The 23,787-nt window shown below is 41.1% G+C and overlaps 1 protein-coding gene across 1 annotated transcript in view; it reads left to right on the top strand.

The window, feature by feature from the left end:
* The first annotated feature begins 18,638 nt into the window (after positions 1-18,638).
* Positions 18,639-23,787, top strand: part of sema5a (sema domain, seven thrombospondin repeats (type 1 and type 1-like), transmembrane domain (TM) and short cytoplasmic domain, (semaphorin) 5A) — an 80,032-nt gene continuing 74,883 nt past the window's right edge. The window contains exon 1 of the mRNA XM_070852921.1: positions 18,639-18,786. Coding sequence (XP_070709022.1) covers positions 18,639-18,786 — 148 coding nt within the window. The remainder of the gene's footprint in view (positions 18,787-23,787) is intronic.

Raw genomic sequence — 23,787 nt, 5'->3', positions numbered from 1 at the left:
ATTTTGTCTTCATTCCCCGCTACATTTCCTCGCCTGTAAAAGGCGCCAGGTTGTTAAAGGTATTTGTTGTAAACAAAAAAAACAAGTTTATTTCAGTCTGACATTCCTTGTCAGGCGCTGTGTTTGCATCAATTTACACCCATTCTGTCACCATCTCACACCGTTATGGATGATATGATTGCAGTTTACATAAGACTAAACCAAAAGAAGCCTAGTGTGTTTGTGGCATATGGTGTAGAGGTGGTCTAAACATCTAAAGGGGAGGGAATTGGAAAAGAATTGAATGTTAAACAGACCCGTAGTGTGTTGCACCTGGTGCTGTGGCTCCTGTGAAAGGCCGAGTAGAGTCAGCTCTCCAGACACCGCAGTCCCAGATACCCAGAATACCGGTGTTTCCTTTCCCTTTAGTTTAAAAGGAGCGAGCTGTTGCTTTTCCAGCTGTGCCTGACCACCTCGCCCCTCATCTGTTCCCCTGTTATTTTCATGTCCTGATTTAATTACCTCTGTGGGACCACTCTCCTGACATATGACACACACACACACACACGCACACACGGGACTGGAAAGATGTGAGGTGTAGTTTTATGGCACGTACATGATGTGTGTTATTTATGGAGATCCCAGGCACTCCTCACAGCGCAGCCACTCTTCCCAACCCCTCTGTCCTTCCTCGGGAACACCTCTCAACACATCAGGCCTTTTCTCTCCCTCCATCTAGACTCATCTTCCATTAATCCTCTCCATTCTTGCTCCTTTTGTTCCTGCCTGACCTCTTTAACACCCCTCTCCTCTTCCCCTCCAACCTCCTCCACCCAAGCCGCGTCCCTTAATTTCATCTCACCCAGCCTCTTCTCTTAATCCTCTCCCGCATCTCCCCCATCCTTTGTTCCTCTATTCCTCTCATTATTACCGGTCTCTCTCTAGTAATCTACCTCAAGTGACCCTAAACGACTTTCTCGCCTCCTCACCCTCTCCACTCTTTTGCCGCGCTCTTTGCGATTTGAAGAGCAGATCAGCGTGAGCCTGAAAGCCATTACTTCATCTTGTTTCAGTGTTCCCTCTCCTGGTGCCTCCAAGAATTCAGGCGCAGAAAAACGTTCACTCACGTGCGTATGTGCACATTTTCACACATGCTCACTTGAACAAAAATAATACAAGCAGCATATGTAATATATGTCCGCATCTAGATGAACTCGCTGGAGTGTTCAACTGCAGCATAAATCGCGGCACAGTTATAAGATATCGTCACGCACGTACGCACATATATTTGTTTTGACTGCGTCCACTGAGTGCACACAACTGAACAATATAGGTTGGTGTAACTATGTGATTATGCGTTTTCTGACACTTTTGCACTGTTACACTACTGCAGAGCACCAAACTGAAAATAAGAAAAGCTCAAAATTTCTACCAGATCATGTGCTATTGCTTTAATATAATAAATAATGTTATTTAGACTTGGGAATATGGTGATTGCAGTATTATATGAGGGTAATGACAGTAATAAGTAGATATGTGTTTAATACTTCTAAATTGCTGCTAAGCTGCAACTCATGTTGACACTGTAAAAGGGGTTTTTGTTGGATTCAGAATTAAATAGAAAAAAATTACACAAGAGAGCATTATAATAATGACTCTACTTTGAAAGTTGTCACCATATAATGAAATGAGAAATAAATTCAGATGTCATTTTGTCTCAGATGAACATAATACAGAGAACTAATGTGCTCAGATCCAACTGGCCGCGTCTCAGGCAAGCTGATTAGTTGATCCAACATCCTGTCGGGAAGAGTTTGGGCATACTTTTCAGAGAACCGCCCCATGTGATGTTTTAGCAGAGCAGAGGAAAATGAATTTCCCTTTAGGGCACTTAATAACGTTGTCCATCCATCCATTTCTGTTGATAAATGCAAAGTTTACGCCATCACTGGGGTGTAACTGATTTCTGCTTTTTCTGATTTCTTCCACATTATGTTTACATTGTGGTTTGCTAAATGTGTTGCTGCTTCTGAGTGGGCGTGTACATTATTCTCTCTGTGATACAAGTATAAAAGAAACACACACACGAATGCTGTTTATGTGCAGCCCAGAGGGATATTTCAGTCACATTACACATAAAAGTACTTATTGTATAAGTTACAAAACACCAGTCTAATCAGTAATATGTCAATTATTTATCCATGATTTTTTTTTTAGCATAAAATGTCAGAAAACTCATTATAATTTCAGGAGCTCAAGGTGATGTCTTTAAATTCCTTATTTTATCTCAGCATCAGTGCAAAACCCAAAGATATTTAGTTCACCTTGATTTAAAACAGAACAAGCAGCAAATCCTCAATGATTAATCGATTATGAAAATAGTTGTGGATTAATTATTTGAGGACTGACGTAAAGATTCAGTGTTTCATTGTTGCAGCTCTACAGAAAACACGCTGTTCCTTCAAAGTTTAGAGGAACTTTTAAAGAAAATAAACGAAACACATCTACCTACATGGTGGAAGAGACAGGAAAATACCAATGAATAAGGTCAGATAAGCAGCTGTTCGCAACACCCTTAAAAGTGTTATTATAATACCCAAAAATAAATATAAGAAGGAGCAGATACAAAATCACGCTCAGAGGGGGACATGCAAGTAAACGTAAAGTGAAGTGATACAAGTGGGTCAAGTACGCTCCCACCGACAAAGAGACGTTTCAGCAGTAATAGATATATTTGGGTCAGGTAGACAGCTGTGTGCACACGTATTCTACACACACGTGCTTTAAGGTGGTGAAGAAAACACACAAACACACACATACGGACAGGAACATCTGTTTTTGGCCTGCAATCAAGCCCAGATGGACCCCAGGGCTGCTGCACCAACACCAGTGGAGACCACACATTAAACGCACACAGTATTTTTGCGACTGACTCCTGGGGATTTGAAGCGGTGAACGGGTATTAACTGGGACCACAACCAGTAATTGTCATCATAATGACACAGGAAGGTATTTTCAAATTAATACGTGCCATTATTTCTGGGAAATTTAGGTCAGTCGACCAAAAATCCGGCAAGCTTCGAGTCTTGTGTGCATTGAGACTGTTGTTGTAATGTGTATACGGTGCATGAATATGCAATGTGAGGGCAAGTTTTTTTTTTTTTTTTTCATCTCTGCAGCAATATGAGCCAGGACCTAAACATAGAAAGTGAATTAATATATTGGAGTTTAAAAGTGATGATGTTCAGCTTTGATGTTGAGCCATCAAAGGCGTCATGAAACTGCATAGTTCAGAGGGGCAGCGTTGCACTGTACCGTATATTTAGCTGTGAGCTTAAATTAGACCCGTCACAGCTATAGACGCATGCCATACGGGCTTGTGTGTTTCTTCATCTGTTGGGGAAGTTGATGGAGCTGTTACTGCTGATTTGATGGTATTGTTTTTGCTCCCGGGTGGCATTCTGGGAGGGGAGGTGGTGGCATGTGTGCATTAAAAGAAAGCTGTGAAGGAAGACTAAGATTGCCGGTGTGTTTTTGTTCCGCTTTGTCCTATAAGGTGTTCGTGTCAGCTTGTCCTTGTGCGAGCCTTCATTTCAGTGAAGAGAGGGCACAAAGTACCTGGCCACGACCTGCCTAATCAAGTTGGTAGAGGAGCCTGCAGCTACAAAGGCTCAGGGAGTTAATTCTGGCCCAAATACAGACTACAGCATTTCACTTATATCCCGGAAACCTTGGAGTTTCCCTTGCAAAACTCATTAAACACCAACATGCAGCCTGAAGCCGCTGAGTGCATTTACACACACACACACACACACACACACACACACACACACACATACACACACCTGCTCTCCTACTGTATACCTGCTGACACATGCATTCTTATAACAATTATAGACCATCCGCCTGCCTCCTAGCAAGACAGAGGGGTGATTTTTCCCCCCTAATTCTATCTTTGTAGTCTCATCCAGACAAAGAAATGTGTATAAGTCTGTTTGATATGTGATTTGTCCTGACAGACAGTGTTTGTGCTCTCACAAGCACTTTTTTTGGGGGGGGGCTTGCAGACAGACAGGATGTGTTTTCTCACTTTTTGTAGCCTCTAATCCCTGTCGCTCTCTCAGTTTTTCTTAGGGAGGTGATGACACATTATCAAAGTGATTTCTATCTGTTACATTACTCATTTAGGTCAATTAGAGGAAACTTGTTTCGTGTTATCAGTGTTTTGGGGGCACAGTGGCACCGTACCCCAAAGACTTGCAATTAGTTGTCTCTCACTGTGACGTCCTCAGATATTCACAAATGTTTGTCATGTGGAGTCTTAGAAGGCTGTGTTGTCGCTACAAGGCAGTTATGACATGAATCAAAAAGAGCATTGTTGTTTTGAAGACTGCATGCATGTGTGCCTGTGCCTGTGTGTGTGTGTGTGTGTGTGTGTTTACTTGCCCTACAACCTATTCTTCATCTGCTTTACATTTCCCTCCACCCCTCTGTGTCCATCTAATGTGGCATGTTGATGATTTAGCAGTACACCAGTGGAGAGGATTATCTGTGCAGTTCACGCTTTCTTTCTGTCTGAAGTTTCATGCTTTTAAAGGAGGGCAAAGTGTCATTGATCAGAGAAAGAGACAGTGTGGAAACATTATAGTGAGACCTGATTAGCAAGAGTGTAGCGTGACGCGCTGAGGGATCAGCATCAATAATGACACCTGCAGAAAATCTGCTTGAGCCTCAGTTTTCTATTTCCCTTTTAAGTTTGATGTCTCCCCTCCTGTCCTTGTCTACAAAGTATGGCAGCTTCTCAAATGCATCACCCACTGCATCCATGCTTCTATGACAGCGCATCATATAATAGGAACTTTATGGATTCCTGTGTAAATGCTACAAAGAGATTGCAATTTGACAGACTTACACTGATGTTAGTATTCACCTTTAGAAGGAAACTGGTCAACTTGTGCTACCACTTCCATATGCGAGGGCAAATCCCCTCATCCAACCACTGTTTCTTTCTTGCCATTTTGTCACCTTGTGCTCTAATTCACTGACCTTCCAATTGGCATTTACAGAGGAAATCTACCTGCACACAAGGCTTTGTCACACTGGTTAATGAGCACATGGTGAAGGACAACCTGATCATTAAGTCTTTGGACCTAAGCATGTAGATAATGGCATCCATTGATGTGGGTGAGATAATGATGGGACCATATGTGGCGTGGTCTTTTTACTTTACAGTAGCGCGGTGGTGTTGACTTAAATGGGTGCCAGTATTGGATGTAAAATATAGGTTGTTAAAGCTGTCAGCTATCAGCTTCAGTACTTTAAATAGAGTGCGAGTGGTGAATATTCATGCTGCACCGTGGAGGATGGCATTAAGGTTAATAAGTTATTTTGAGCGTGAAAAAAAAAAAGAATAAAGGAGAGGAGAAGTGCGCTGAGTTTGTATGGCATTCTGCAGATGCGTTAATGAAAATGGTAAAAATGTCAATCAATTTCATGGGCTATAATTAGGGACCGTGTTGAAGCAGATATAGTTCTTGTCCGAAAAACAAGACATGATGACGCATCATGCAGCTGCGTAATGACATCTCCCCTATTAGTTTGTGATTGTTATCTCTACTCCTCCTTGCTTTCGTGGTTTTACCCCTTCCGAGAGCGCGTTGTGCGATGTGTATGTTGTTGTGCTTCTTCAAAAACAGCCTGGCTGCTCTCCTGGGGAAAATGCACTGGATCACACAGAAGGAAACGCAATTACCGCCTCCCAGCAGATTCCTAATCACTGAGCCCTGATGTTAAAAGTTAGCCTCTTTAATGTGTTGAATTTCAAAGACGCAGCACAAATCATTTGATTTACTCACTCCCATCTTCACAGGATGTAAATAAGCTTATTAACCAGCCATTTTTAATATGTGCATCCCATGACCTCAAGAGGAGCTACTGACTTCATTCAAATAGAGTCTCTAAAGATACACCCGCGAAATGAATATATTTACAGTGAATGTGTTTATTTAACACATTTTTATTAAACCTGAAATTCTGTTGGCGTAGCAAATCTCAACAGCAGCTTGGTTGTGTGTGTATGTGTGCGCCAATGTGACTTGAGCCTGAGCAAACACGCAGAATGAGCTAACTTTAATATTGACACCACAAGTTTCTTTTGTGCTATACATCATTGTCTGTTACTATACAAGTATGCACAGGACATGTAATGTATATGAATACAGATCAATACATTTCAAGTCCAGTGCCTCCTAATTGTACCACTGACTAATAAAGTCGTCTTCCGGACTCCAACTGGGAATCAAATGCCCAATTAGAGCCCTTACCCTTAGGCTCTGCTCCAGAAGAAGTGAGCGGAATAGAGGAAGTAGAAGAAGAATTACTGAAGTAGTACATTTCATAGTTAAGCTAAAGTTTTTGCCTTTACATGGCCTCAATAAATCCAGAGACGCAAGTTGCCTAGGGCTAAGGTGTGCTGGTTGGTTCTGAAAGTGGCTTCAAGTCTCACGCGTCTCTATTTTTGAGAAGTCTAACTGTCAGAGCGGACTAGTCCACTCAGCTACGGTGAAACACAATCCATCAGTCTCCTCAGCAGCATGCAGAAAAAGAAGGAGAAAGATAGAGTCGAGACAGAGGGAGATAGACCTACATCTGTTTGCTTGGTCTAGCAGAGACACGATCACATCGGATGCCTTCAGGCTCCGTCTCCGAGTCTGCTCCTCTGTTGTTCCAGTTTACCCTTGGGATACATGTACGAGTAGACGGAGACTCAGGCAGGCACGCACATGCACACACACGTATACAAGCACACAAAGACCACTTCTGCTGCATCCTTTCTATCTTAAAACAGCTGCCGTTAACCAAACCCATCGCTTTCTCTCATTAATGCTATAACTTTCTGCTATTGTGCCCGTCTCTGGTGTTAACGGGACAAATTACAAAGGCCAGGCACTCAACAGACACACACAGACATGCACACACTCGGGTAATTAATTGGTTCCAGTGGAGCCAAGAGCTAATTTACTATCCCTCCTGCCACATTTTTTCAGATACAGTGAGACGACTCTTCTCAAGGCAGCTTCCTTATGGCTTTCTCCCCATCTGTAGGTCCTTTATGTGTGCTGAAGTATATGCGCGTGTATGATTTTTTTTTTTCTGCCAAAGAGGTGGTTGTTGTTGTTTTTCAGGCATATAATTACTGAGCTGTAGGAGTTGGCAGCCTGTTAGGCTTGTTATCTTGGATATGTTGATTGCAAGAAACATGTGGGAAGATTGATTATAGTACACTTCTCCCTGCTTCCCGTCTCCCTTTAGGTTTGACCATTTGGGACTTTTTGTCAGCTAAGGACCAGATTCAAGATGCAGAATAACTGAGATTGTGATTTCATTAGCTATTTATGTAGTCAGTTTTGTTAGATTGAGCCAGTTTGCTCAGAAAGTGATCAACTCCTTTAGTAAAGTCAATTAAAGATGTTGAGCAGCACTCCATAAAAAGTACTCTGTATTAAGCTCATGTATAAGATAACCTTTAATGTTGTAGCTGATCTAATTTCTCCATAATATTCTGCTGATGTTATACACTTAAAAAGGGGAAAACATGACAAGAAACAGTGGCTGTCTTCACTTAAAATAAACTAAATGAAGAAAAGTTAGCATGCTTACCCTTTATGGAAATGCAGTACAGATAAGTAAGAGTAAAATATTATTAATATTATGTACAAAAACATTGATGGGCAACTAACTCCAAAAACTGCCACGTTTGAAACCAGAATCATATTTTAACTTAAACTGTTTGTTCAAATCAAAAGAGAAGCACATTTTTTTATGCTGTGAACAGGGTCACATGGGTAATGTAAATCCAATATTCACTTTACTTTTAGCTCTGTTTTTGGTCTCCACCGACTCCTGAAAGACATATCTTGCTCTTAACCTAAGTACTACATTCATCAGCTGGTTGCCAATGTTGTCTGCCTGACATTTTGTGCTGGGCAGGTCGCAAACAGTGTTTGTTATACTAGGTTTTGAGTGAAAACTAAAAATGAGGCCGGTTTTGGTCAAAAACAACACAATGAGATTGAATCAAAACAGTAAAGTTGTCAACTGTAAAACCAAAACAGTGACTTTAATGAAGCCAAAAAGCTCCATAGGGCTCAGAAGAACTGCTGTGTTAAGATAATTCTGTGGTCTCATCAATACGAGCAGCCCCTCTCATATGATACATAGCTATTTGTTCCATTGTAATTATTACTGTTAGTTAGCACAGTTTTAAAGTGGGAGGTTTATAAAGTAACTACAAAGAGTATAAAGCATAATTCTTAGCTTGAGTGTAGTCCAATATAACCTCACACAATGTAAATAAGTGTTATGACTTGAGAATTATGCTGAAATGCAGTTCTTGAGTAAATGAACTTTTTGGACTTTCTGCCTCTGCTGTAGAAGATCCAACAGTACATACACTTAAAAGCTCCGTACATTTATTGCAAGTAGAGCCAAAGATACTCGACCTCCCCTGCAGTGGAATCTTTCTGTAAGAGATTTCACCCATCATTCCCCTCAGTCATATCCTGTCACAGCTAAAGCTGACATGATTGATTACGATATTCGTAATTGGATGATTCAAAACTGCTGTATTCTGTGAAGACTTAAAAAAAAGGGAAAAGTCACCACCCACTGATTTCACATTCTCAGCTGAATAAGAGGAATTCACCCTTGGATGACTGTAATTTTCTTTTCATTTGGAGTCTGGTTAGCATCAAGGTAGCATTTCATTCCTTTGTGAGGTGCGCCTGTGCCCTTTAGAAGGTAGAGATCAATGAGTGTCCTATAGTTAGTAGTTACCCTTGATACTGGTAGAGTGCCCCCACTTTTGCTCCTCACCTCAGGGTGGTGCAGAAGGCAGGTGTGTTTGTGTGAATGGCAAGCTAGTTTGACAGTCAGACTTGCATCTGTGCACAGCTGTACTCTGTGATAGTGTAATTTTGCGCCCAGTGAGACAGTCAGCTACCCGTTAGCCAAGCATGTAATTAAAGCTTTAAAAATGTCACCATCCCTCAATGGTGGGCTTTATGCCCCTTATCACTGCAGTCCCAGATGAGCGCGCATGTGCAGGTACGAGTGCACGAGTTAAATGTTTGTATTTCCTACATGTGTGGTGAGTTATTTGTTGGAAGTCTTGAAGTGTTGTGTGGCCATCTTCACACCGCTGCCTTGATCAAGCGTAAAATGACACTGCATCCCTTGTGAAGATTGGCCCTGATAATACACCACACACAGAGCTAGGACTTTGAAATGCAAGACATCTTTGATGCTAATATATTACCCAAGCAGTTAAACGTTGAGACAATGGCAGAAAATTCTTCAAACATCCGTGAGGGGATTGTTTTGATCATCTTTAGGAGGCAGTGCCTGCAAATCAGAGTAGGGTTTTGGGATCTGTGTTACTGCTAGTAGTTAAGTCAAACTCATTGATGACATTGAAGAAATACCTTGAAACTTTGTATAAGCTGATAGCGACTCAACACTTACTTTTCTGTCAGATAGGTAACTTTGTTGTACTTTGCTTATGTTGTTATGGAAATGTCAACTTTCAGCGAGATGCAGTTATGAGACAGTGGTGACTCCATTTCTTTTCTGAGATTTAAGCCACTCCAGAACTGCACGGTTGTTGTGACAATTTTCTCCCTGAGAACAGTGCTTTTCTTGGCACAGAGAGCAGCTCAGACAGTAGCCCGAGGATCTAGGCTATGTGTCAGAGAGGCTGTCTCAACAGCCGATCGGTGCCTGGGTCAGCCACAGGATTTTTTTTCACAAGTTCACACTCTGCTACACAGACATCTCTCAGCAGCAGTCTGGCCGTCAAGGTAGAGATGGGGAATGCCTCTGCAATAATGTTAATTGACACTGAAAGGCAGAGTGTGTGCTGTCCACAGATCATGATGAAGATGATTGTGTCATCTTCATGTGGTTGTGTGTATTTTTTTTTTTTTTTTAACTCTTTCAGGCTCCTTTTCTCTCACAAAACTTTAAATGGAAGTTTGACATTTTGGGAAACGTGTTTATTTGCTTTAGTTAGATGAGAAGTCTGCAGGCTAAATATGAAGCTACAGCCTGCAGCCAGTTCACTTAGCATGAAAACTGGAAATGGAGAAAAAGTTCAAATGTATGAAAACTGCTGACCAGCACCTCTAATGTTTGCTCATTAACAGATTGCACCTTGTTTAATCCATATGTAACGTTAGTGTACGAATTGCTGTTTTATTGGTTGGGACCAGCAACTTCCTGGAGTGTTCCCAAGTTGCCTGGCAATGATTTGTTGTTTTTACTCTTTGCTTTTTGTGTTAATGAAACAAACGAAACACAATGTCTTAATAATTAGTGAGTCTTGGAGGTGCTGGTAGGCAGATTTACATTTGGACAGAGCCAGACTAGCTCCTTCCCCCTGTTTCGAGTCTAAGCTAAGTTAGCTGGCTACCAGGAGCAGACATGAGAGTGGTGTATCCTCTCATCTCTCTCTTGGCATGACAGCAAATGAGCATATTTTCCAAAATCAAGAGGAACTAGGCACAGTTCCTAAAAAAAAAAATGAATACAAATAAAAAGATAACTCAGTGTATCTATTTTCATAGTACCCTTGTCAAAAGCCGGGAAGAAACCAGCCCACCTTAGGAATGATTAATTCTCTGTAATTATGATGTCAGCTGTGTAGACTACAAGTCCTGACTCTGCCTTACCTTGACCTAAATTTGGAAACGAACAGTTTTGAGCAGTTTTAAAAGCCCTGCTCTGTACTCAGAGGGCTATCCTGCCAGGGTTTCTGTAATGGTTTGAAGTCACAGGTCATATTGAACCACCTCCAGCAATCATGGAGGCAGCAAAACAGGCCCACGTCATGCTGGTAATCTACTGGCGTGTGAGAGCTTCCATGCACATGTTTCTCTCTTTTCAGGCGTGATGTCAGTTCTCCCTGCCACATATTGCATGTTGTTGAAGCCTTTCCTTGTCTGGAGATGTGTTGTGTAGACACACACGCAGACCGCATTCGGGCACGTGGTAATGCATCAGCATAAGTGCTAGAGGGTGCGCGAGTTGAGTAAAAATAACAGCAGGATTTGGGAACCTCTGGAGAGTTTGGGTGGGACTCGGATGAAATTGCCGGGTGTGTTTTTGAGCAAGACAGTGGAGAGAGTGTGTGTGTGTGTGTTTCTGTGGCAAATGTGTGTGATGTACTTCCCAGATTTAACCAGACCAAAGCTATGGTTGTGGCCGGGCTAGTCATCAGGGCTGGTCAAAAAAAGCCTTTCAGCTCAGTACAGTACACAGGCTTTGGTGTGTTTAAGATTCATTGTGTTTTTCAGCATGTACCAAAAATAAAAGGATACCAGAGAGGCTGAGGTGTTTACAACCATTACTCAGGAGCGGAGGAGGAGGATGACATTTTCTTAAATCGACCCCAACATTATTTAGTGTGAAAAAGTTTCAGCAGAAGTTTCGTGAAAAAAACCCTGAGCTCAGTTGAGTACCTGCAATGTTAGTGTCAGATCACCACCAGAAAGGCTGTCTGATGTTTCTCATCCCCAGCGCCTGTGTTTCATCAGCTGTGTCCCTTCCCTCCATATGCTGAGAGCAGAAAATACACACCAAATCACAGTTCTGTTTTCCAAATCTTATGCGGCAGTCGCAAATCTAACAACAGATTGGAATCTCAGCGGGGAAACAGATCTAGTATTTGTTTGATTTTATGTTTATCCCAATCTAGAGCTGTTTGTGGAACAGGGAATTCAGACAGCCAGAAATGTGCAGGCAAAAATGTAGCATTACACTAAAGAAATATGCATCTGCATACAGAACACTAACGGAACACTAAGGAAACCTTTATAGTACTACCAACACTTTCCACTGGGCTTTAAAGATGAACTGTAATTTGAAACTTTCTCACTTTTTGCACAAGGAAATATTAACTGTAATGATTCTGCAGCTATTGCACATATTGTATCATTTTGCAAAAGAATATGAAACTGTTTTTGGACACATGTATGTATATATATATATATATATATATATATATATATATATATATACATACATGTGTCCAAAAACAGTTTCATATTCTTATATATATATATATATATATATATATATATATATATATATATATATATAGCATCTAAGCTTCAAGCCTGTTGCTTGGAGTTTCCCATGGCAGCAGTTGCTGGGAGACATGCTGTCAATTTCTGGTCTGTGGTGCAAATCTGACCAGAACATGCAATAACCCTAGGTAGGTTACAAACATCAGCAAGATAACCAACAAGTTAAACTGATTAGCTTCTACTGAAGCTAGTTAGCTAGAAGCTAGACTAACTAGGGGGTTAGCTTGGTAAAATTAGTGCTGATTCTTACGAGCTATAACTTTTTGTTAATCAAAGCTGTCACTTAACAACTGGTTCACTGCTATCGCCCCCTGCAGCGCTCTTAACTAGGATCGTAGGGGGCACTGTTACTGCTGAAAAATAAATAAAACAACATTTGTAACTGTATAAATATAATAACATTCTCCTACAGACCCCAGTGTGTATCTCATTCTTTCCCAAACATACCAGAGCAGAATGACTTAATCCATCCAAATGCAGAAAAATATCTATGCAGAGTAAAGAAGCTCGAGTGTGAAACGCATTCAGCACTTTGTATGTGTGTGTGTGTGTCACAGAGAGAGAGGGAATGCGAAAGAGGGAAAAAGACAAATTGCACATGTGCACTCTAGATTTGCGCTTCAAGAGCCACACCATGCACCACAGATAAGTTTTGAAACAAACAAGCCATCTGATCCAAGCGGGCTTTTCAATCCCACTCTTGGGGAGACTAATCTGGGGGTCGTGAAGTGGAATGGACCCTGCTGTGCAGTGATGAGCCATCGGTGGTGATATCATCACTCCATCATTCTCCTCTACCATCGTCCGCTGAGCCTCCATGAGACACCCAGTGGACTGAGGTGAACTGAAACCGTGAGGGAAAAGGTCAATAAAAGGTAAAATCAGAAAAGGGCATCATAAAAGTTTGAGAAATCTGACAGATCCGACAATGAAAAAAATCCTCATGACAGCCAGAAAAGAAGAAAAGTCAGTCAGTTGGCCACTCGGTCTGTCAATCATGTTGTGTTTTATGCAGCAGTCATTCACCCACTCAGGCGCTTCATCCGCCTCTCTGTCAATCAGTCACCTAGTTCGTTACTTTGTCACATCGTTTGTCATTCAGCCTGGCAGTCAGTCGGTCATCTACTTTGTCAGTCACTCGCTCAGTGCATCATCGTTGTTCATTTTCCAGTTGAGAAGTCGTGGATAGACTTATTTATCAATCAATAACTTAGTTCACTCATAAAGTAATCAGTCTGCCTGACATTCAGAAAACCAAGATAGCCGGCTGTCCTTTTCAGACAGACAGACTGCAAAGTAAAGAGCAAACATTGCTGCCATTTCTGTGTGTGCCTTGGTCTAAACGCCAAAATCACAGATACCAATTGGCAGACAGAGGCGCAGAACAACAAACAAAAACTGGCAGTAACCCGTCTGATAGCCGGAGTGATAAACCCCCAGTCAGTCACATTCAAACACACACACACACACGTTTAAGAGCTCTGTCTGACAGACATATAGCTATATAAAGCAGCTCTGTATTGTCTTTGTGTTCCCTGGACTAAAGCAAAGTCTGGGTTGATTTTACTGGTGTGTGTCCTGTCTGGCGAGAGAGAGAGAAGCATCTATCAGCACTGTGTTGTGACCCCAAATTCACACTCCCCCGCCTGTGTTTGGACAGATGGATCATCACTGCACCACTCACTTTTGACAAACGTGTTTGTATATGAGCCAGTGTGTGTGTGTGTGTGTGTGTGTGTGTGCATGTATGTGTCAGCATGACAAATACAAAGCCAGCGTTTTATTCGTGCGTCTGCTCATTATGGTGTAATTTAACCATCATGAAGTCCCCCCCCAGACAAAATCAATAGTGGAGTTAATATGATCCTCTCTCCACTCGTTACTGCAGGAAGACTTCAATTGATTAGTTAGCTGACACCTCAACTCCCAAAATGCCAAGATGCAGAGCTGTGTGTGTGTGTGTGTGTGTAATACTGTCTGTATGCAGCTGAATGTGCCATTATGTAACTTTCAAAAACTATGAAGCAAACAGCCATTAACTGTCGGATCCAATCCATTCTTCAGCTCAATACATTTCACTGTGAGTCGATTTTGGGTCTGTATAATTATTCTTCTACTTTTGGGGAGTTCGACATATAACATGCTGCATATAAGAAGCCGTGCATTTTAGTAAAGTCTGTAAAGTCAAATATCCTGTATAGCCATATCATACAAACACTGAATTCACCCAAAAAAAGTGTGTGCTTTGTGCTTCCAATTACACAGCACATGTCAGGAACATTGATTTGATGAAAGTTGACACATGATCTAAAATTTGAGGACAGATTTACTGATTAGCCATTATTTTTTCATTGCTGACATTCATGAAACATTTCTGTCAGAACGGTTGTGACAGTCGTCTCAGATATTTTGCATGTGATGATTTGCACAGTGAACGTTATACAGATCAGTAGAGAAGCAGTGTAATCCATTTTGACCATTAAGAAGTAAATGAGAGAAAAAGAAGGAGAAATGTATTTGAGAATGCAGATTTCCATATAAAAAAGAGAAGAACGATACTGTAGTCACTGTACAACCCAGTAAGACGGCAAACATCACACTAGTAGGTCCACAACTGCACTGTGGAAAACAGCACAAGAAAGCAATTTACAAAACAGCATCATGTCAAATAAGAAAATGAGGGAAAGATAAGAATAATTGTCCAGACACATTTAAAAAAAAAAATTAAACAGCATGAATTGACAAAAAATGAAAAAAAAAATTAGACAGGACTAAGTTGGATAATAGAACTAAAAATGTCAGGACCAACTCAACAGCAGGCACACAAAAAACATGAACATGTAGTGTTAATGGAAGTTAAGGATCACAGTAAACGGTTTAACATTTAAAAGATGGCTGTGCTGTTGTTGCGTGTGTCTTGCATTTATGGCAATGAGCGTTTCTTTTTGTAGAAAAAAACCTCAGATACAACTCTGATGAAGTCAAGACAGCAGACAAACATGCTCTCACCGGTCGGCACCTCACTGTACCTTCTCAACATTTGAAACAAGGAAAAGTTATTCTGTATTATCTGCCCTGTAAATGCATTTTAAATGTCAACGTCGTTTACCCCATGTTTAGTTTTTCGTGTGGCTCGGTCCTCCCTCTGCTAAGTGCCCTGAATGCACCGGTGTGTTATCCATCACCAGGTCCCAGGGTGATTTCTGTATGTGTGTGTGTGTGTGTGATGTGAACTGGTACTGTGTGTGTTTTTGTGTGTCTTTATTTGTAGAGGTGTGAAAGAGACAGAGAAAGCAGTAGGAGTGAGAGCAGGAGGAAGAAGAGGAGGAGAAGGAGATGCTGGTGGAAGTTTGCACTAATGCCCTGGAGATGATTTAGAGTTTAGACCACCGAACAGCTCAGAAAGTTCTTCCAGTTTTCTCCCACAGGACCAGTCAGTGGCTTGTGGTGAGTTTAAGAGAAAATAGGATCCACCAGAGATCACTTCAGGGGAGAGAACAACTGTTCTAATGGTTTGGCTTTAAATCAACTCAAGGCTGTCTGTCTGTGCTCTGTCACTTAAAAGGCAAGATGCAAATGAATGTGGGCATAAATCAGGTCATCTGTGGGTCTTTAAAGAGACAAATGCGTTTTGTTTCCTGTTAGATGAAGGCTTAGAAATATTTAAAGTATATTAGTTCTTAATTGTTTCATCATGCCACAACAGCTTTTCATTACGATTCATTTTCATGCAACTGCAGAGATGGAAGTAGTTTGAGATTCATTTAAATCCAGATGTAGAGAGTACAGCAAAAACAATGAGGTCACACTTGCATTCTAAGTTCGACATTAAATGAATAAATATGCTACAATATCATTTTGATCCTCCGTTAGTCTTTATGATCAATTATTCTATTTTTTGCAACTCTTTGTGTATTTATTCTGTGGTTAAATTTTTTGACCACTGGTAGCGCTATGGAACAATTCTTCCCGTGATTTTCTACACAAAGAAGTTTAGCAGTGTGCCGACAAAAACACACTAAAAGACAAGAAATAGTCAAAAAACTGGATGAGCAAGTTCAATTTGCAATTCATGAGGAAGGGCATGCACAAACACATTTGTTTGACCTCAAGGATAGAAACGATTAGATTTGTTGAGACACCAAAAGTTAGTGTAACTTTTTTATTGTTTACAAGAAAACTCCACAGGGCACCTTTAATGTTAGATTTAACTACAGCTGAAGGGGTTTTAAAATCAATCTGTAAAACAAGAAGAAAGTGTTAGTGATGACACATAATAATTTATTGTACACATGAGATGGAAGTTTGTTTTCAGAACATGCACGTGTTGTGTGTGCATGCACTCGTGGGTGCACGCATGTAGGGGCTGACGGGAGGTTACGTGCAGGGCTGTTACAGAGGGAGGGAGTGGGGTCAACGGAGAGCACACAAGTGAGTGGCTTCAGCTACTGTTCCTGTGTGTGTGTGTGTGTGTGTGTGTGTGTGTGTGTGTGTGTGTACATGGGTATGTGCACGTCTCTGACTCACACACACATGCACACAACTCAGTGATCCCATTTCCCACATCAAATTCACCTCTGTGCTCACTAGATTATGAAATATTTTTCCTAAGTGAATGCAGGCGTTAAAGTTTATAAGACTGTATGAAAAATGACAAGACCGTTCTAGCCACAGACTACCTGAGGGAAATGACTTGCTCGCTCTCAGCTGCAACAGGTAAAATGGCTTTTTGTTGAGGAAAAAAAACATGAAAGACTGTCAAGGAAACTCGCAGACAAAGAAAAGTGACATGTAAAACGACAGGTTGACTAAAGGAAAACTGCGAAAGAGTACAGAAGCTCATGTGTGAACCGTCAAAGACGAAAGGGAAAAGGAACAGAGAGATGCAACTGGCACTGGCTGTCACTTGCTTTCCCCGCTATGTCTGACAGGTGTTTTACATTACTCTGTGGGTGAAGGCGAACCATTTATCGCCGCTGCCTGTGCATTTACACACTGGACTTTGAATGAATTCCATGCAGGCCCCAAGGTCATGAAGCGTATTCATGCACAGTAAAGGCAGAGTAAACTTTCCATTGAAGGAGAAAATGAAATAAAACCACCATGCTCCCAGCATTGAGGATTTCATTTGAAAGTGGGAGTAGAGAGGTGCCTTATGTTCTACCCCAGAGCCACTCCAAGCTTTCCAGCACTAAGGGGGATTCATACTTCTGAGAGAAGTGAAGACGTTTGTCTGAGGAAAGCAAATGTTCACGGCTTCTTTCTTCCTCAACAAGTCAGTTTGTCTTTTTTTTTTTTTTTTTTTTTTGCAGCATGCAGATTTCCCCATATTTGCTGCCATCCCATAACAAACATGATATTAATAGCTTTTGCTTATTCGCAGCCTACCATTCACACTAAATCAACTCCATCATGGAGGGAGGATTGTTCTGTTCTTGCACTACAAAGCACCATTTTTTTCCCCACTGACTGGACAGCAGATGAAAAGCCTATTTCGCATGCATTAAAATAATAAGACTGCTCTGCAGGTTCTGCTACAGAATACATTTTCTTTCATGAAAAGTTGAACCAAGCAACTATTTGCCCTTACTGGCACTTTACAGCAAAGGCCTTCAGTGTCTTTAGCCAGTCCACCATACAAAATGTGACATACAGTCAGAGAGGCTTATTCTTCTGTTACACATAGCATGAATCATTCTCGGTAATAGCATTGCATAAATGATTAAAAAGTAATGATGTAGATAGTCTAGACTGCTCATCAAATCACCCCCACAAGAAAAGAAATCATAGCCAATTGAGTTGTAAAAGCTGCTTTGCTTTTCATGTAGCCGATGACTTTTCTGGGGAGCATGAATCTACTGTAGGCATTATATAATAATCACAATTTGAGGGTTTGGTGGTGAATAAAAACATATCAGATTTACAGCAGCTATAGAATTTAATTGAGCCACGAGGAGTGCTGTGCAGTGCAGCTCCATACGTATACCAGTCACATATAACTGTTCATAATGAATAACGCATGAATGCACATACACAGCAAACAGCGGTTTTGTCTGCAGTGGAAACAAAGAAATGTACAAAGGGCACATCATTTCAGATATTAGAGGACACACACACACACTCAGACGCACACATTAGGTGAGTGAGGTGACGCACAGCCATGTCTGATTCATGCGCTGGGTGTCAGAGTTGAGAGGTGTGTGAGGAGCATGCAGGCTGATGTTGCTCTGCAAAATTCTTTACGCACTTTCCCCCCAAATCTGTCACACTCTCTCTTCTTTGCACCTCTCTCCCTCGTTCCAATTTTGCAAGGATTTATTTTTGCCGCTTTTTATCTCCCAGAATAAATGGTGATGGCAGCGAGGTACTGTACTGCATCAAGCTTAATCTAAAACTAATGTGGAATAAGTCTTTGTTTAAGCCCAAATCTGTCTCTTTTCTGGCCTTTCAGGTGTGTCTCTCCAATGCTCTTGGCCCCTGAGGCCTGAGGAGAAGTGAGCCAAGCCCAGGCCCCTCATGGGACGCCCTGTTACCCAGCATGCACTGCTGCTACTGCAGTGCATGCTGGTCCTGCGGCCTGGAGGCGTGGCCAGCAGGAGAGGGCCGGTGCTGCTGCCTGAATCCCCCTGTTACAAGACAGAGCACCCACTCATCCCACACTCAGGTAAGTGTTCAAACAAACACACACACACACACACACACACATACTGAGATCATCGATTCGGCTCATTCTTTTCTATTGCCCTTCGGAATTATGTGAACTTTACTGTATTATGCTGTATATAGTTATTTGCAGTCAGCTCGTAGTTGTAAGCACATTGATGACGAAAGAAAAAGCAAAAGTACAGAAGCATCGTACCTCAGCGAAATAGCTCACAGTCTCAGCTTAATCCGCGTCTGGTCTATTTCTCTGATGGTTTATGTCATTACGCCTCGACAGCAGCTATTGTTATTACATCAGATATTGACTGAAAGGTTGGGATTGCATGTTGTTTACAAAATTAAATATTATTGGTTTGTTTTCTTTAGAACTTGAAAAACACCCTGGTGAAAATCATTATAAACCTGCTCAACTGGTCAAACAATTAAGTTGAAATCTCCGAGAACCTGAAAACAATTAGTCCAAACCTTTGATTCAATGTAAACTCTGAATAGGTGAGTTTAATGTTTACTTACCTCCCAAATCAACCAGTGATTGTCCTGTTAAGCTTTGGATTGTTGAGATTTATAAATGCAGGGAGATATTGTGCATTCAAAGAGTTAAGGAGGGTGATGTCTTCCTTTTAGTCTTTCCAAAAGCACATGAAAGCAGAAATGTAAGTTATGGATGAAACAGACTGTTGCCTGCTCTAATGTAAGATGTAACCATTAGCATGTCTGGCTCACCAGTTTAGCACCTACAGTAGTGATCATAGACTGTATGAAAGAAGTGGATGCAGCCACCTTGATGTCACCCATTGGTTTGTGGACCACCTTTTTGAAGCCTTGAGTTCAGATTCACGGGAGACGCCATCTTGGTTTCACAGGCGTCGCCAACTTGGTTTTTAGGAGCCAGAGGTGACGTTCGTTCGTCAAGTTGTCTTGAAGAAGACATGAAACTTGCAACTGAGACCACAAACTCAGTAGGAAAGTTTACAAATGGAAGTGTTTTTGCAACCAGCATAGTCAACCCCTGCTGGCCATTTGAAAGAATGCAAGTTTAAGACACTTCTGCATTAGTTTACAAACCCGGATGCTGCGTCCACTTCTTTATAAAGTCTATGTTCGTGATCCATTCCTTTCCTACCATTATTTACTAGAACATGTAGCTGTAGCCTCAGTCTTTTAGCACAATGTCATGTACACATGCCAAGTGCATATTTAAGATCCCATTTTACAAGATTTTTTATTTTAAACGAGTCAACTGGAAAAGCTGAAAAGTCAGCCAGAGACAGTAGTTTCAAACGACGTAGCATTAAATCTAAAGTTAGCTAATGATGGTTCAGTCAATGTTTGCTGACTAGAAGCCTGCGTTTGTTTACTTGTTACTGAAAGCAATCACCCAATGTTTAAAACATTTTTAAAAAATGTGGTTAATAATCATAAAAACTTAAAAGACGAAAGACAAGCAGTGTAGCAACAGTAATTCAGAGAGATGGTGCAAACAGTCAATTGTGGACTTTTGCAGTTACTTCTTCTAAGATTTTAGATTTTCTAGAAAAACTTTTCTTTCTTCTTTGTTCCTTCCCATGAGTCACACACAACCTTCCCCGTATACTTTTACCACATGGCTCTGCAGTTTTTAGATACAGCATGTTCCGCATCAGATTTCATTGTCCTTATCCTTTATCTTACATCGCTATTGAACAACTAAACTGTAATGAAATGCTGTGAAACTTAGTCGAAAGAAAGTATCAATAGCGATCGATGCAGTTCTGTCTACCCACTGCGAAGCAGCAAAATGCCATTGAGCTGTTTTCAGTCCAGCAGAGTCCCAGTCAGATAATCACAAAGGATTCTGTCCAAGGCAAAATTGAACAGAAGACCAAGGTCACTGCATGTGTCCAATGATCCACATACATACAAGGACTCATATTCAGTATGACTGTCTAGCACAGACACAAGGTCTCTTCCTCTACAACCATTTCACTCCCTCACCCCCTCTTTCTTTGCGGTCTTTGTCACTTCGTTCTTAGCTGAGGTGGCACTCTTCACTCTGCTCCAATTGAGTGCAATGATGATGACTAACTGCCCAACTAACATGATACGTTCCTGCCTTGTGCTTTCTGCATGGGGGGGATCACACGGCAGCCAGTGGGTCAGCTGTGGTCAATGCGTTTGTGTTCTCTAATGTACCAGAATGGCCCATTAAGCTCCAGTGGCTTAATGCTTTGGTTGAAATATAGGAGCATTAATAAAAAGGGTCGACATTGCAGCTGGCAATCAGACATGGTTCACCAACACAAAGCCGACCGTATAGAAGAAGGGAAAAGAAAGAGAGAGGAACTCCAAGGCTTTCCTGTCTGTGATTCAGGTAGATAAGTGACTCTGTAGCTTCATTGAGAAAAGTGCTTTACAAAAATATTATAAAATGTAAAAAACAATTGAATAGAAAAAATAAATAAATCAGTAACAGAAATTAAGCAAAATGTACTAATAAAAAAAAACAAAAAAACAATAAAATACATATAAAAACATTGATGTAAAAAAAAAGGTAAGCAATTAAAAGCAAGATCATAAAAATCAGTCTTGGATCAGCCCCAATTTCTGTTGTTTTTCCCTCATCCCCAAACATCTGCATTCAAACTATTAAAATGTTAGATTAATGTAATGCAGTTACACTAAATGTAACTGCAGCGATGCAGGATCAGATCATGTACAGAATGCATGTAAATTTCATTGGCTCATTAAGGCCGTTGACCCCTGAAAGTTCCCACTAAGTTTCTAAGCTCACAGGCTTGCTGACGGTCCACACATCAGCTTTGTTGCTCTCATCATAAAGCTCTAAAGCTCTGCAGACTTTGCATATCTAGAGGTTTTATTTTTGCGGTTATGTGGGGACAGAAAGCTCAAAAAGTTTCCCTTTAACACAAGTTTTATCATTATGCCGTGTTTACTTTGAATCGTATCTTATATTTTGTGTAAGAATCAGCACCTTTGCAGAGCAGCTGCTAACTCCCATGGTCTCATGAAGATGTCCATTAATCTTTGCCTCCACAGTTGTATTTTTGCTCATTTTTTAATAACTCTCCTTCCAAGGCCTGATAGCCTTCATGTGGTTCAAACACAGTGTATTGTTGTTTTATAGTATGCAAAGCATTTTCAGAGACTGCCAAATTACAGCCCTTTGCTTTTTTTTTTTTTTGCATTAAAGGCAAAAAGCCAAGTCATTACAGAATATGCCGACACATATTCACATACGCACGCACACAGACACACAAACTGTGTGTGAGGGAAGAGAAACCTCTCGTTAAACCTATTATCATTCTCTTTTGTTAGTCATTGTGCTCCATGTAATGTAGCATAATCCCTGGTTGTTGAGAATGTGCAGAGTGAGGCTGCCATGGCTGCTCCTCAGCCGAGCTGGGACAACTACAAACACATTAAACATACCCATGTGGATCACAACAGCACAACACTCACACTCCACTCAGACGGACCTAAACCCTTTCCATACAGTCCTACATTAAGAGCTTTGGCTGGAGCCTCATAGCCAGGGCCAAATCCTAAAGTAGTTGGCCATTTTGGTAAATACACATGTTCGTTTGCTTAGTGAGAGTTAGATGAGAAGATCAGAACCACTCACATGTCTGTGACAGCTTCATATTTAGAGTGACGTGACAGTGATATCAATCTTCACATCTAACTCTCTGCAAAAAAGCTATTCCTTTAAGAGAAAAGTTACCCAAACACTAGAATTTTGTAAATATGTCAAAAATTATCTGGTTCCAGCTTTTCAAATATGAGTATTTCCCAATTTTGGAATATTTTGAGCTTTTCATGGGACAAAAAGAGGAATTGGACAATGTCACCTTGGGCTCTACAGCGATGGGCATTTCTATCATTTTCTTGCATTTTAGTGGTTAAGCAATTAATTGGAAAAAATAGGCAATAGATTAACATCCTATTTTCTGCATGTCCGTTGGCCTGAGGTTGGAAAACCTTGCTCAGAGTTTTCAGTTCTAGGTTTGAGGTGGCAGAAGGATGAAGGGTAGCAGTAAAATAATAAAATGTTAAAAGCTTCCCTTGAGTAGATAGTGCCACTGGGCCTGCAGCTGTGGTTCTTCAACTCACTGAAACCGCTCAGCTGCTCTGTTAAAAAAAAATTGAGTTAAACAATAAAGAGCCCAGAGAGAGGTTGTGACCCGTCATGAGAAGCCAAGGTCAGGGTTTGTGTGAGCTTGTTCCAGTGACAGCATTTCTTTCTCTCTGTGCGATTGTGGCCTGAGTGTGGAAGGGCGTGCCTCACATGGGTTTGACCCCACTGGGGATGGTGGTTTTCTGACTTGGCACAACACTTGGCTGACAGGACTGCTACTGTGGTGCAAGGATGCTGTAGTCTCAAGACCGCTTTCTGCTTTGTATGGTGGTTTTTAGAAATGGTGGGTTTCAGAAAGAAAGTACACTGTACAGTTCAGCAGCTATGTTCAAAATGTTTACCCAAAAAGGTACGCTCGCTCCGCTTTCACAAAAACAGGTCTGAATATAGCTTCAGCAGAGGTCCAATGTAAATGTGCACCGTTTATAGAATCATTTTTGGAGGGGTGTTGAAAGGCTTTATCCACATTCTTGGTAAAAAAGGAGAAGATCTTTTGACCTAGCATTTGTAGTGTTATTCTAGCTCAAAGCCCCTGAGATATACTGTATTAATAAAGTGTTGTATTTAACAAGTGTTCCTGGGTGTAGGCTGGAAGCCTTTTAAAGGTTATAAACTGTGGTGTAAACAATGCCTTCACAGGCCAAGCTGAGGACCATGTCTCTGAGGAGTGGAACCGGCAGACTTGTTTTACAGCCACAGACTGAGCTCAGCTTTTATCATCCCTGAACGGCTAACACATCGTTAGAGAGACAGGAGTAAAAGCAGCAACAACAAAAAAAAAAAAAACGGCCTCATAGCATTCATAAATGCAACAGGCTACAACTAGAATCAGAGATGTTTTAATTGGTCATTAGGGGGGTGATTTTT

Source organism: Pempheris klunzingeri, chromosome 21 (assembly GCF_042242105.1).
Source record: "Pempheris klunzingeri isolate RE-2024b chromosome 21, fPemKlu1.hap1, whole genome shotgun sequence".
NCBI lineage: Eukaryota > Metazoa > Chordata > Actinopteri > Acropomatiformes > Pempheridae > Pempheris > Pempheris klunzingeri.
The sequence above is the reverse complement of the archived record's forward strand: the minus strand, read 5'-3'. Positions and strand labels throughout refer to the sequence as shown.